The sequence below is a fragment of the Metopolophium dirhodum genome, chromosome 6, assembly GCF_019925205.1.
Source record: "Metopolophium dirhodum isolate CAU chromosome 6, ASM1992520v1, whole genome shotgun sequence".
Taxonomy (NCBI): domain Eukaryota; kingdom Metazoa; phylum Arthropoda; class Insecta; order Hemiptera; family Aphididae; genus Metopolophium; species Metopolophium dirhodum.
Window position 1 is genome coordinate 18,484,712 of NC_083565.1, and position 14,960 is coordinate 18,499,671.

General features: G+C 29.4%; 1 protein-coding gene across 1 annotated transcript in view; it reads left to right on the forward strand.

Moving 5' to 3' along the window:
• The window catches only part of LOC132946802 (uncharacterized), a 148,491-nt gene that overhangs the window by 96,577 nt on the left and 36,954 nt on the right, over positions 1-14,960 (forward strand). The window contains exons 13-14 of the mRNA XM_061016883.1: positions 7,024-7,181; positions 7,349-7,443. Coding sequence (XP_060872866.1) covers positions 7,024-7,181; positions 7,349-7,443 — 253 coding nt within the window. The remainder of the gene's footprint in view (positions 1-7,023; positions 7,182-7,348; positions 7,444-14,960) is intronic.

Sequence of the window (14,960 nt, forward strand, 5' to 3'; positions counted from 1 at the left end):
GAAAATAGAATAATACATAGATTTTGAGTATGACTTGACGAATTAAAAACAACTTAAATTATAAAAAAGGTAACTAATTAAAAAAAAATAATGAAATGTCTGACTAAAAATTCCATTATATATATTAGCTCTGTTCGGTACATATTAAATTTAAAATGAGAAGCTAGTAGCTACATTAATTTCTTTGAGGTTTAATAAGAGTACACATCTTTAATCAAGAACGGTCATTAACTAGTTAAGTTGTATACTTGTGTATAAACAACTTTTTAACTTCACTCGAATAAGTTGGAAAGAATATACACAAACATCGTTTTTAATGAGAGAAAAAAAATTATATTTTTACTTTAATTAGTCAACTGCTGGTAAACGATTTCAAAACTATCTACTGCACAAAAATATAAAAACACTATCTAGTGCTTCGTAGTTATTATTTACATTTAACCATCAGTGGTGTCAGGCATCAATCAATATTGTTTATGCCTGCCAACTGCCAAGTATTGTGGAGAATTATAATAAGTACTTACTTAATTATTTATATTTCAAAATTTATGTCAATTATACATGTCTTGTCGCATATTATACCAGTCAGAAATTCGGTTTGGAGATCTCTAAAATTATTACAACGACATTTATACCAGTAAAATAATACCACAGCTGCTTATGGCGTAAATTATTATAATGTCATAGGCAAGAGGTAACATGTTGAAAAAACTATTATGTACGTTATCATAAATAATTCAAATTTGTTATAGTTTTCGAAATGGTTGTAGTATTATCGTATTCGGCTATTTGTTATACGTAGGTACCGTGTAAGTAAAGTATAAGTACCTATTTTAAAACTGAAAAAATATATTAATTTTTTATTAGAAATCTAATAATATAATGCCAATAAAAATCTATTAGGTATAAGTACTTAATAACAGTCCGCAATGTAATCATAAAGATTTTTGGACGTGGAAAATCGGTAAATAAGGATTCATATTTTCATAGACGTTTACGTCTATTTTTCCACATTATAATGTACTGACGGGTGTTGTTGATGATTAAGTGTATTCAGTAATTTCTCTTCCGCATACGCCAACACTTCAGTCATATACAACCATCTAGATGGAGTTGATTTTAAATGATCAATGACTCAGCGCTGTTTAGTATTTCGATGCTGCGATGGAGCCGATATGAAACTAAAATTCATGGTTTTACATTTATATTAATATATTATATCATCTCTGTATGTGCTATAATTCAATAGCTATACATTTTCCACTCGACCAGTCAGTCGCCCGTCGCCCGACGAAATTATATATATATAAATACAATATGATGGTAAAAATGATTTTAAAACGTACCTACAACCCATCAAAAAGCACTTAACAACCGTGCCAACAAATTGTTTTCAATCTGAATTTGATTGATTCTTTACATAATGTAATTTCAAATTAATTTTGCTTTTATTTAAAAAAAAAAAAAATACCGTAGGTACGCGGTAATATGCTACTCGTCGTACAAGTCGGGAAACGGGATGAAAACTACCTATTTGCAGAATAAAATATGTACACCGTACGTCTGACAAATACCCACTTATTTCCGTGGAAGCCCGTCTAATGCAGTGAGACTGAGCAGTATTTTAATATTTAAAATGTATGGTTTGATGAACCAAAACGGATGATTTTTTTTCATTCTGTCGCGGGTAAAGTAAAACGTTGATTATCTAACAGTAATTATTTCGACGGATACAGGTGTATATAGGTATATGCGTGTGTGTACGCACAGTCACACAGTAACAGTAGGCACCTATACTACCACACACCGTCGTCGGTATAGAATATGTTTTGACAAAATGTTTGCCGCAACATTTTTGTTTTTCATTTGTGTACTCCCCAACGGTGCGTATACCGCGGTGTACACTACATTTCTCTTTCTCGGCGACGAACAACGTCGTCAATGATTAATGTACCAAAACTTCTTACATGAATACCACTCAGACGTCAAGAGCCAGCGTGTAGAGATGCATGCACAATAGCGACGTATTGTCTTCCATCAGCGGTTTATAGCGAATGAGTTATTCTGAAATCACTCGGAACTATAAAAGCATTGCAATTATTTTGATCGTGAACAGTGGCGGGTAAAAATTTCAAAGAGGGACAGAGCGGCGCGGCGCGGCGTGACAGAGATAGAGAAATGAGAAAAAAATATAAAAAATAAATAAATATAATTTAAATTTTAGATGCTTCTTCAAATGCAAACTTCATTCGAAGCTTCAAGTTTTTATTTTTGGTTTGTTGAAAAAAAAAATGTAATAGCTATGGAAAACCGTTTATTTTTAAATTAGAAAAGTTGATTCTACCCCTCACTGCAAAACGTCTATAAAATGATTATATAGTATAGTTATACTTCTCTGCTTATTTAAACACAGGAATATGATAATGTAGAGTTTAATCCTAATTTATTTTGTTATTTCTAACAAAGTAACAAATTGTTTTTAAAATAGTTAATTATAAACACTAATGTTAAAACATTACCCATAATAACGTTTTATGAAATGTTATTTATTTTGTTAGTTTTATTACAGATCAGTTGAAAATTAAAATATTATGGTCCTTAAATAAAAATATGATTACTTACCTACTAAAAAAAAAAATATTGCATTCGATATTAGCAAAATTAGCTTGTTTCCACTGATGAATAAATAATTTTACCTTCACATTATGATTTTAAAAGAAATACGAATAAGAGACAGTACAATTTTATTTATAAAATAAATAATTTGTAATAACCCTCTCAACACATACTCACTCACATACACACGTAATTAAAAATAACCATTTAATAAAAACCAAAATTAAATCTTATGATTATTTTTAAGTTTTTAATTGTGTAAGGACAGATATTTAGTTCATAAATAATAAAGTAAAGCAATATCATAAACGTTTTGTAGTACTATTGTTGCTAAAAAAAGTGTTTTATGTCAAATTTCATTGTCAAATCAATACTTCCTCAGCACTACTCAAAGTTTAAAAACACGAGAGTATTATTTATTTATTTAGGTAATAATAAATTAATTATATTGCTCTTTCGGACAAACTTCATGTTATAAAATTTAATTTAATTTAATATCTAAATAGTAAAACGTACCATCAACTCAATGTTCGAATGAATCCATTTTTATTAGTTGTTTTTTTCATTAGTTAAAAAATTTAAACGCAGATTTTTAAATTGAAACAGTTTTAAAACGACCGGCTATAGCAGGGATGGTCCGTAGAGGTCCATAATATATAGTATGAACTTACGAATGACCATATAATAATTTGCATTTAACACAGACGAATACATGACTCGTTGCTGAGCAGTCTCGGAGTTTTTATCGACTTACTAAATTATAATATTACTTGCTAGGCTAAACTAAGCTAAACACAGACAATTTGCATTATCAGTTCCTTCATAATAATTATAACATGAAAATATTCTTGTGTTTTTGTTTGATATTATTTTTTATTAAAATTGTGAAACGTTTAAAGGTTACCTAACGTATTTTTCGAATGTATCATTCGATTAGCGTCATTAACGATCGTTTAAACATTATGCCCTGGATATTATACAGAAATAATACATACTTGGACCTCATCTCCTCTATTATAATATACACATACCTAACACGTACCTAAGTAACACTGTGTATGGGGTTATAATTTATGTCCGGATATGGTCTATGGATATACGAGAAGATTAAAGCTTTTGATTACATATTTTAGACTTTTATCTTAAAGTGATCAAAATTCCTGTATAATATTAAAATATATAAATCTTTTACATTTTTACCGATCGTAAAAAATCGTTTATTAATTTAATGTTACTTCCCTGAACACATAAAATGTACTGGGGTGTTGAAATCGTGAAAAATAAACAGCAAAAATAAAAATCGTGAACGGTTTAACATCGAAGGAACAACAATAATAGCGAAAAGCAGGACATTCTTCTCGGATATAATACCTATGTAGTATTCATAATAATAAGAATAATAATAATCATACAAGAAACGTACGTGTGTTTGGTCTGTACTGTTACAGCGTGTAACTATGACTAAATAGAAAAATCACAATTTCATCAATGAAGTTAGTAAATTAAAAAAATTTCGTAGTTTCGGGTCTCGAATCGCGCAGTAAAGATAAGCGGTTGAGCCATCAATATCAGTAAAGTCTGAGTCGTATCAGTGTCGTATCTGTCATTTCCATTTCGTTATATTACGTCGTGTAAAACATTTAAATTTTTCTAATTATTATGAAATCTGTTCGCAGTGAAGCAGTCGAAAGAACAAAAATCGTTTAAACTTAAGTGGTTATTTTTGTTTGCGATTTTCCCACAGACTAAACTTATACTGACAATACACCATTAAGTAAATGTGGTTTATAATTTAATACTGTGTACATCAGTCTATATTTATTTTTTATGCTTTAGGTACGTCTAAATCGTGATTTATTATTTATGGCATTATTTTACAATATAAACACTATAACACTATCACAATGATTTTTATCTTGAGAAAAAACGATGTGTATTACAATAGCATTACAATGTTATCACAATAGGAAGTCTGGTAGTTATATTGCGATAAGTGGAATTTGGTTGTGAGCTTGGGCAAAGCTGGCTAATCAATAATAAATGATATCAATGGTATATACCACTTTGGCTTGATTTCGTATGTCAGCAAGTTTTATATACCTACTTTTGTGTATAAATGTTGTATCGTTTGGTTAACGAAAATAATTTTTTATAATTTATTAATTTATGTATTATAATAATAATAATAATTATTATTATTATCATTATACGATAACTTGTACGAAAAATACGTTTTGGTTATTGACTAATGAGTAGCTATTAGTATCGTCTTCACCCACGGGTGCCCCAAACGAATAATTTTATACAAATGGTTGGGTGAATCAATTTTTTTCTTGTTTGTTTGCATAATAATTTATTGGTACTTAGGTCAAAAAATTCGAGCTGGAAAGAATACATATGATATTATGTTTGTGCACAAACGAGGTGTACCCGTTATAGCATTATCGATTTTCCGCACAATTTCACCGTATTCTAGAATCAACCCGAAAAACTTATCTTTATGTCCACTAATTATAACTGCCTATTACACATTATATTATTATGAAACCATCCAAGTCATTAAGTACAGTTTATTATTGATGGATGCGCATTAGGTATTGTGTCAAAGATGTGTTTTAACTTTGTCACGTTGATTGTACATGTCATATTATATATTACATTTCGTTTGAATGATCGTCTTAGGAAAATAAAAAAAACATGATTCTCTCTCGAAATCATCTCGTATGTACCTCGGAGCAGTCAATCAGGATTTATTCGCGTATGCACCCTATATTATACGTATATTAAGGTATAGGTACTTACACTATACGCGAATATACTTAAGTTTCGACGCTGTAATAGCCTCATATATAGTCGTACCTATATACATTTGTCGGGTACCGATGGTGTTTATGTATTTTATTGGAATGATGCAATAGTTCCTAAAGTATTAATCTCAGTTCATATCGCGGGTAGATTATAAACCGTAATATTTGGCATGTTCGCATTGAAAGACAAAAGGGTGGTGCTGTTTTTTTGTTAACTACGCGCGTTCCAATTTGTTTTAATTGACTGACTAATTTTCGTTTGTCCAATCAATACTTTCTTATAGAACCGTGTTCCTTTAAGATAGTTTATTTATTAATTTCGAATCATTCGAATTCGTTGCTAATAATAATTCTTTCTGACCTATATACTCGTAAATACTTGGCAAAATGGAGTATTCATAAGTCGGGTATTATATTGAAGTACCTATACTATATATATACACAAACGTAATACATATTTATTTATTTAATGCTTATAGAATATATTTAGAACATAGTATAGGTATATATTATGCTACTGTATATGATTAAATCGTGGAATTATTGTTTTATACATAAGCATTATAATGGACATGCAGGGGCCGGGGGTACATTCAACAATGTCGGAATTTCTAAGTCGTTCGTTCTTTTTCTCGAATGGCTGTGAAACATAATCCATAAAACATTTTTCGTTACTTAAATTGAACACCAGAACTATAATGTATCACAAAACATTTCCGACAGAGGCACAGAGTTGTCATTTGTGTTGTGTTTAATTGTATATTGTGTTCATTTTTCACCGATTTTTAGTCATTATCATTATGGTATTGTCTTAGTATTTATCTGGAGTGGAGTCCTTAATGCAGTAGTAACAGTGATTTCTGAAATCTGCAGGATCCACGAAGACTTTCAAAATAACCGAGGGCTATTGCTTAAGAATAAAACTATAGATAGGTATAATTATATACTTAGGTTAAACATTATTTTGTAAGAGCATTTAATCGGAGTTGTGGCCAATTTCCATAAGGAAAAGTTTGGTAGCGAAATTGTTATCAGCAGCACATTAGGTACCACAATTATTGTCATGTAACTGCAGAGTCATTTTAAACGTACATTAATTGTGAACTTGACAATGTTGAAATTCAGTAATTAAATTAGCAAATTGTTCGCAGTGGACATTGTAAACATAAAAATTTAATGAAATTGAAACTATATTGTTGGTGTTGTGTAAATTCATTCTTACCCTCACTGTCGCTGAACAAAATGGTTTTATGTGTATTAATTTGGTACGAAAAAAAATTATTAAAACGTAATAAATTTCATAAATCTGATGGGCTATTTGCCGTTTATACGCCAATCGGCGGGAATCGTTATAACGACCGCAAAGTTGTAATGCACTGGTAGTTGTGTATACTTTCGTGACCATTGTGCTCGCGAGGATTTAGAAATAAGTTGCTCTTTATCCGTTTAAACATTATCCGACCCCTCGTGCTTGATGCCTGGGTGCTGTGTGTACGTTTAACAGTAATCGATGGACAACCTCTGCTATATCATCGAATACCAATTTTGAACGCTTTGCGAGAGACACCAAAGGGAATTTCATTCTGTTTTTTCATTACAGCTGAAGTGCCTGTAAATTACGCCATTAAAGTTTCCATTAACGGCGGCGACGAATTCGACACACGAGATCGCATAATGAATAGTTCAAAAGACATCGTTTGTAAGCTAATATCTCACATTCCCGTCATTATGGTAACGCTTGGCGACAAAGGGCTGTTGGTATGTATAATGTATATGTAAAATGTATTATTATATTATTCATATGGATTTATGAACTCGAAAAACACACAGTCCAAAGGGCCATTATATTATAAAGAATACAAAAAAAAACCAACAATCTTTTGTGATAAAAATATCTAAACGATTTGTTTTTGGTTTCATGACAGTTGGCTTCGAGACAATCTGATGACACCGTTTCGTTAGTACACTATCCATCGCAAAAAATAGAGACGCCCGTCAGTGTTTCTGGAGCAGGTGATTGGTATGTACCTTATAAAAACTTACATTATTATTTTGCTATTTGTTCACGTATGCTCATTCCAATTAGCCTATAAGATGTTGAGTTAAAATGGTATTTAATATAATACCAATTGTTTTACATGTAAGTACCTGATGTTCAGTAATTGGTACTAGAATCAAAATGTTTTCCCACAATGGACGCTCTGTACTTACTGTTAGGTTGTATTGAAAAGAAATTGGGAAACTGATTCAGCCATACAGTCGTTGAGTGAGCTACTGTGACGTATATTATTATGTTAAATTTGAATAAATCATGATAAATCATTGCAAACGAAAAACGATTCTGACCAAAGTTAGTCTGTCAGCCTACATTACCGCAATAGTATATTTCATGATGTATTTATACTGCTATTATAAAAATTTATTTTACTATTAGCATAACAATAACTTTAAGTTGAATTAATTTTTGCCAAAAACATTGCATTTATTATATTTATACTATATTATGTATCAATAATTGTATCATATAACTATTATTCTTATCAACTTTTGAGTAAATACTGACTTACCGTAAAACAGTTTGAACAGGTTAGTCGTTCGTAGTATAATAAAACAATTTCAATAAAATAAAATATATTAATAAAAAAATTATGCATGTATATCATCAATATTATTAAATTTGCTCGATGATTAAGAAAAGTACTGTGGAATTTTTACTTTTAATTCCCCCAAAGTAATTATAAATTCACTTCCTCCCACAAAATATACTGAAGTGGAAAATCGAACCATTTCTCTACAATAAGAGTGTCTTCAGAAAAAAAAAACACATCATTGTAAAATCAATACATTCATCGCTCATCGTCGGAATGTAAAAAAAAATTATAATAATATCGCAGAAGTAACAGAGTTAAATGAAATGCGGAAAAATGGAGTATATACGACGATTATGACGTGATACCGCATAAACGATGAATAATAATTATCATTTATATTTAATTAATGATAATTATGTTTATAATTTCGTTTTTGTCTTTTGAGTAGGTATATAAAATTTAGATTTATGGTATTGCATATTGCAGGGATTTTATGTACCATTGGTATAATTCATATAGCTATTCACCATTTATACGATTCGCTCAAACTCTCACTAATGTCTAATCATAATTCATAGTATGACTATAGCCTTTATATAGGTTCAGCCGTTTGGGTATAGGGTAGTGCAGATAATTGCATAAAGCGGATCAGCGAAACATTTAAACGATGATAACGTAAGCGATTTTCCGGGATTTCAATTGATGTCAATCTGTCCTTTGAATTTACAATTCGATGTTCAGCTAAACCTGCTGAGGTATAAGTACCTATACCTTAATTATAAATTAACAAGAGCTATTATTACACCGGCCACAAGTTCTTGAGATCTAAATTATCGATTTTCACTACACACCTAAAAGGGATTATTTATTTTCTTCCTTATAATGATGTTGTATTTATAAAATAATTTTTGTTTGAAAAATACTCATCATTTTAAAATGTATGAACATATTTTTCCAAGTTATTGTGTAATGCCTTCAAATTATGTAAAAAAAATTCATAATTTTACGGAGAAAATTACAGTTATAAAAGAATCACCTGGTATGTATAGAAGATTTCAGTATTATAACTTGAACGAAATGATTACAAGGTCGACATTATCGAAATTAAACTCAACGATATGGAAACTTTCTAGTAAATTTAACTATTGTAATATTATGAACCGAATTTTGAAATTCAAACTTGTATCACAGAGTTTGCTAAATAGATGTGTTTTTACTAATTATTTTATATTAAATACGTTTTATAATTTTGTATCCTTTACAACATAATATTAGTGTTATTAATTATCCCTTATGGAACGTTTTGATCGGGAGGCCTATAGTATGTTGTAGGTTAAAGGTTTAGTCTGTAATCTGTTAAGTTACAATAATATAATATAGAATCATGGACTATAGTTAAATGATAACTAAGACATAAGGTTGAGTTATTATTGTAAATAACTTACTGTAATTATACAAATTATGACAGATAGTATCTATAGTTATAAGATGTATAAAAATTAGGTAAGAATTTTTGCCATTTTAAAATTTGATTATATTATTTAAATATCTAAATAAAATGTTTATTTAATCTTAAATGTCTTTCTGAATATGTAAAAATGTATAATTATTAGATATTATGGTTTAAATGATTAGTTATGATAAGTGCAAACTATTAAATTAATGACATATAAATGCAAATCATAATGCAATAATAATTATTCTTTTAGGATAAAAGAGTGACAATTTTAATAAGCTGTCTAAAACTAAAATTGTTTTAGGTAGACATAATAAAATATATACAAGATTATTCACCAAGCATGCTCACTTTCTCCTTATTTTCAAAGCATTTTAGTGATTTAACCAACTTTCCGAAGTAAGTTCAGTTACTTTAGCACTTTAAATGTCTGTAACTCAGCCTTCAACAGTGTTAATAACCTGTTAAAAATATATATTAAGATACAAAAATTAAATAATTATTTACGTCCTAAAAATACTCCTAATACAATTTATTCACGTAAAAGTATGACAAATCGATATTTCTGAGTTGTATTATTCATACACATTACACAAGTTCAAAAGCAGTTGTAAAATATAAAAGAAACGTTTTGGTGGCTGAACAAACCTTTTGAATTCAAAAATGTCTAAGTAATGAAAAATATGTCTTAAATTCTCGTGAAAATATTGTAAAAATGTATTAAATACATTTTTGCATTTTCATAAATGGAGTACTACAATAACACGATCTGAGACTTCCACTTCTATTCTTCGGTATTCAGTCTCCTGACTAGAATAATTGTCTTCCAACTGACCTTATTAACTTTCCTTTGTATTTTACCTTCAACGCATGTTAGATCCAATTTTCCAATTTCTTATGTACGGTTGTAAGACCAAAACTCGATCTCCGAATTTCTTGAAAGGTTAAAGATCATAATAATATATAAAATCAATCTAAAACAAAAAACCACCGAGAAAACGTACAGTGAACATTAAACGGAGTATATTATTATATTATGTATAGGTGGGTAGTGGGTACCTACATCGTATAATTTAGTTTTTTTTGCATGAAAATGCAAATTTTTCGAGTGCAAGACTTGAACTTTTTATTAGAGAATATGCTTACTGTCTCCAAGTTTTAATAACAAACCAAAAATTACATTTTATGTACTTACTTATACAAAATATCTATATATTTTTTTTGCAAAATGCCACTCAGAATCGTTATAAATTGTGATGATTCATCACTATCTGATTGAAAGAAAAACCATGTTATATACATAATAATACTATATTATAGTATTACACGCCTCTGTAATAAACCTGACCAAGTGGCCCGCAGAAAACTGTGACCTACTCTGCGCAGCGAGGTAGGTACCCGCCGCCGTAAGTACCCATCATCCGGGAATAAAGTATATCTGGATTTTTATAATTTTCGTTTGACATAGTTTGTATACATATAATAATAATAATAATAATATGTTTTATTGACTTTCCGCTGTTCGCGGTCCTTGCTGCAAACTTTAAATCGACGTGTTTAAAAACACGTCAAACGAGATAAACTTCACGCTGGTGCAGTGAAACGTGCTTTATCTGATAGTCGTGCCCGGGTCCACGATTACGACGAGCTCAGTGTATATATGCATACATGTGTACAATATTTGAGCGTTAATAATATCTTTGCGTAACTATAATGCGTTCAGCCTTCCGCCGATCTCTCGACCGAACTCGCGATACACTACCTATACTATATTATAACGAGTTTAAAGGAAATCCGTTTTATTCGTTTAAACGATTTTCTAGGTAGGTATATAATATAATAATAATATATTGTCATGTTATTATATAATGTATACAATAATGATGGTGTACCCATATAATAATATCATGTACATGGTACGCAATCGCATCTTCGGATTCTTTCGTTTCGGATAAACGAGCGCATCAGCTAAATTACGGACCTCGACCGGGTATACTACCTACTCGTATATTATATAATATTGTTTCAAATATTTTCAGAAAAATGTAAATAAGTAGGTACCCACGCATTATCTATATATTTAATAATTGAATGGGTCAATAATGTTATGGAGTACAATATTCATAATTTTGTGAAACATAAATTAATAGACGCAGATACTTATACTTCAATGTAGAATTTATCAAACACATGGCGAGGATAATATGTCGTGATAAGCTTTGTATAAATTGGACTTCGGGAGAAGTATAGATAATAATATGTTTAAAAAACACGATGGGAGTATAAAAACACAGGGAACAGATAAATCACCGATAGCGAAACATTTCCTAAAGCGGCGGACATCAATCAAATGATAAAAACAATAAGTCAAAAAATCAATAAAAAAAAAATAAAACTCTATAGAAATATCCACAAATAAAAACAATGTATTAAATTGGGAAGTAAACTGCAAGTCTTTTCCAAAATAATTAGTGAAAATTGTTAAATTTATTAATAATATTGTTAATATGTATGTAACAAACATATTAGTATGACCACTATGACTGCTTGAAAGATTGGTTTCTCCGGTAATAACAAGTTACCTATAGGTAACCCACTAAACATTTTATATAGCCTAATCGAAAATAGCAGATATTTCTATAGTTTATAGATTATAATTTAAGTAGTATAGGTTCACACAATCATACGAAATGTTTTGGTTGGTTTTGTATGGTGTTGAAGAATGATGATGATAAGTATGTAGCACCGTATTTAAAATACATATTTGCTACATAAAATAAATATTTAGTACACCTTGTGTGATTTAATTTAATTATTAAATATATTATACAAGTACCTACTCTATTAAGACGTTAAAACGTGTATCTTTATATAACAATAATAAAATACATAAACAGAGTGTTATATTACAATAATTGTGTAAATATTTATGCAATTAAAATTTGCAAATGTGTATTATTAAATATTAAAATATTTATAAAATTGCATGTCATATTTTGAATATCGAATATTTTAATCAAAATAAAAATTCTTTGTACGTGAATAATTTAATGAAATTATTGAATATTAATTAATCCAAGAGATATGGAGCTCATAAAAATGTATATTGCTCAGTAATTGTTTTAATTTAAATCCTACTACTATCATTGTGTGTTCTATTGTACTGCAGTACGTGTATAGTAATAATTATGATTTTAATAAACTATAATAGAATACTAATAATAATTTTTATTACAAAAGAAAAAAGAATTCGGGTTTAAAGTTCCAGTTATAGTATCAATTGTGTGTGATAATTTTAACAGCAATATTACGTATTAAAGTTAAAATATTATTTATAGTAATCTATTTAGATAACCCTATTCTTTTTTAAAATAAATTACCTGCTGTATTCATATCCAAATTAACTGTAATAGTTACCTAAATTATTTTTTAACTTTGATACGAAATTAATATTATAATAAAATTCATGTATTTACTATTTATTAATTAGGTAAATAAAAATATAGGTGCAGTGCTCACCTGAAACTTGTGTTTATATTTTAGTTTTCGCTTAAGCTAAAATTTAAATACATTGTATGAAAGTACAAATTGATAATAAGTAGCACAATAGGTACGTGCAAGAAAAAAATTAGTTTACAAACAAGCCGTAAAAGCGTCGATTTATAATAAGATTTTCATAATGTTCATTAAAAAGTTCTTTCGTTTATGTTTACAAACCTTTGTTTAAAATTAGTATAACAACTAACTTTGGGTATTTGCAACTTATTAAATATACAGTTATATAAACATATCAAATCGCCTCATGCGACGATATACGATGTAATTATTAATAGATATAATTAATTTTTATTAGCCGTTCTAAACATTGAAACTTTTTTTAATCAATTGGAGGATTATTTTATGAAAATTAATTATGTGGAGTAGGTAAAGGTAAAATTATAACGACAACTGTTGATAATAGTACTATATATGTTATACGACTGAAAAGCAACTAAGCTATAATAATTATTATATGCCTGCGGTATCGTACCATATTCGGTTTTTTCACCAATTAAAACTATATAATGATTTTCTTGACGATGACATTCTTTACACTACTTATTTTAAACCAAAAAATGAAATACATTGGAATGCGATGGCATAATTTATTGGACAGAGCGCCGAGAACGATGTTTTTTCATCCTTAATAATAAATACTACAGCCGACAAATCCATATTTATAATATTGTATTAATAATTTTACTCGGAAAACTTTTTCTATACAACATTTTTCACCACTGTAATTTGGATGAATTGTAATTTCAAAGGATAGCTAAACAGTAAACTGTATAGCATGTACTATAACTATTCGCTAAGAATTAATAAAATGTCTTAAGAATACTCAAAAATCGAAAAACAGTGAAGAATGCAGAACAAAAGTTTCACTTTTGAAGTATCAGCTGTAATATGAATCGAATTACGTATTTGGAATTCATTGTTCTAGAGCACTTAATAAAAAAAATCACTTATCATAGAAATCTGGGCTCTGTTATAATTTTCGTTTCATTATTAAAACACGGTATAAAATCTTTTGGCGATCATTTTTTCACATATATATTTATTCCTCGGATGCGTTAAGGAATTTTGTTTTTAAGTATGATATACAGAGTTAATGTATTATTTTCATTTATGAAAAAAAACAAAAAATACCGTTTTTTAAAAAAAACAACACAAAATTCACTTGGATTTTACACTTTTTAAACATAAGTTTTGTTCGGTTTAAACAATTAACGAAACGTTTAAAACAAATGTTTTACATTTATGTTATATAAACATGTTTAAAACATAACAACCCTGATTTGATAAATGAGTGAATAATTTAATATTCGAGTCTATTATTTGTATTAAAGTACCTACCTTATACCTACCAAAATAGCGATTCGATTTGGCCGGTTTGGTATAAAAGTGAATTCAGTTTCGCCAAATGTGTTTGAAATTATGGAGGTACCTACCTATACATAATATTATTTCAAAACGATTATCGTTAGTTCGAACGTGCAAGCGTTGGTAGAAATCTCAGTCTAAGACCATCAGTCTGTATATACCCTTATTATAATATTGTCTAAATGGGGATTTTTTTTTTTTTACGATGAGCATATTATTCCAACGGACGCGTATGTATATATATTATATCGAACGCGGGTTAATATTAATTAACTCGGGCGGTACGCGGATGAATAGGAGGAGGAGGAGGAGACGGAGGGGAGAAGGAGGTACTCGCCGTTATAGGATTTCGGATGGCGGCGGCGCCAGTAGTTTAAGGTGTCGGCAATAAAAACTAGCGGCGTGGCAAATCGCAAGCTTTTTACGGACGGCAACACTCTCCGGAGCTCCAGCCGTATTAAATTATACAGTCATTTATACACCGCTGGTAGTCGGCGGGGAGGAATCGAATTTACCGCCTGAAAAAACTTCTCCGGTAGCCAATTCTCGTCGCGGACTGCCCCGTCG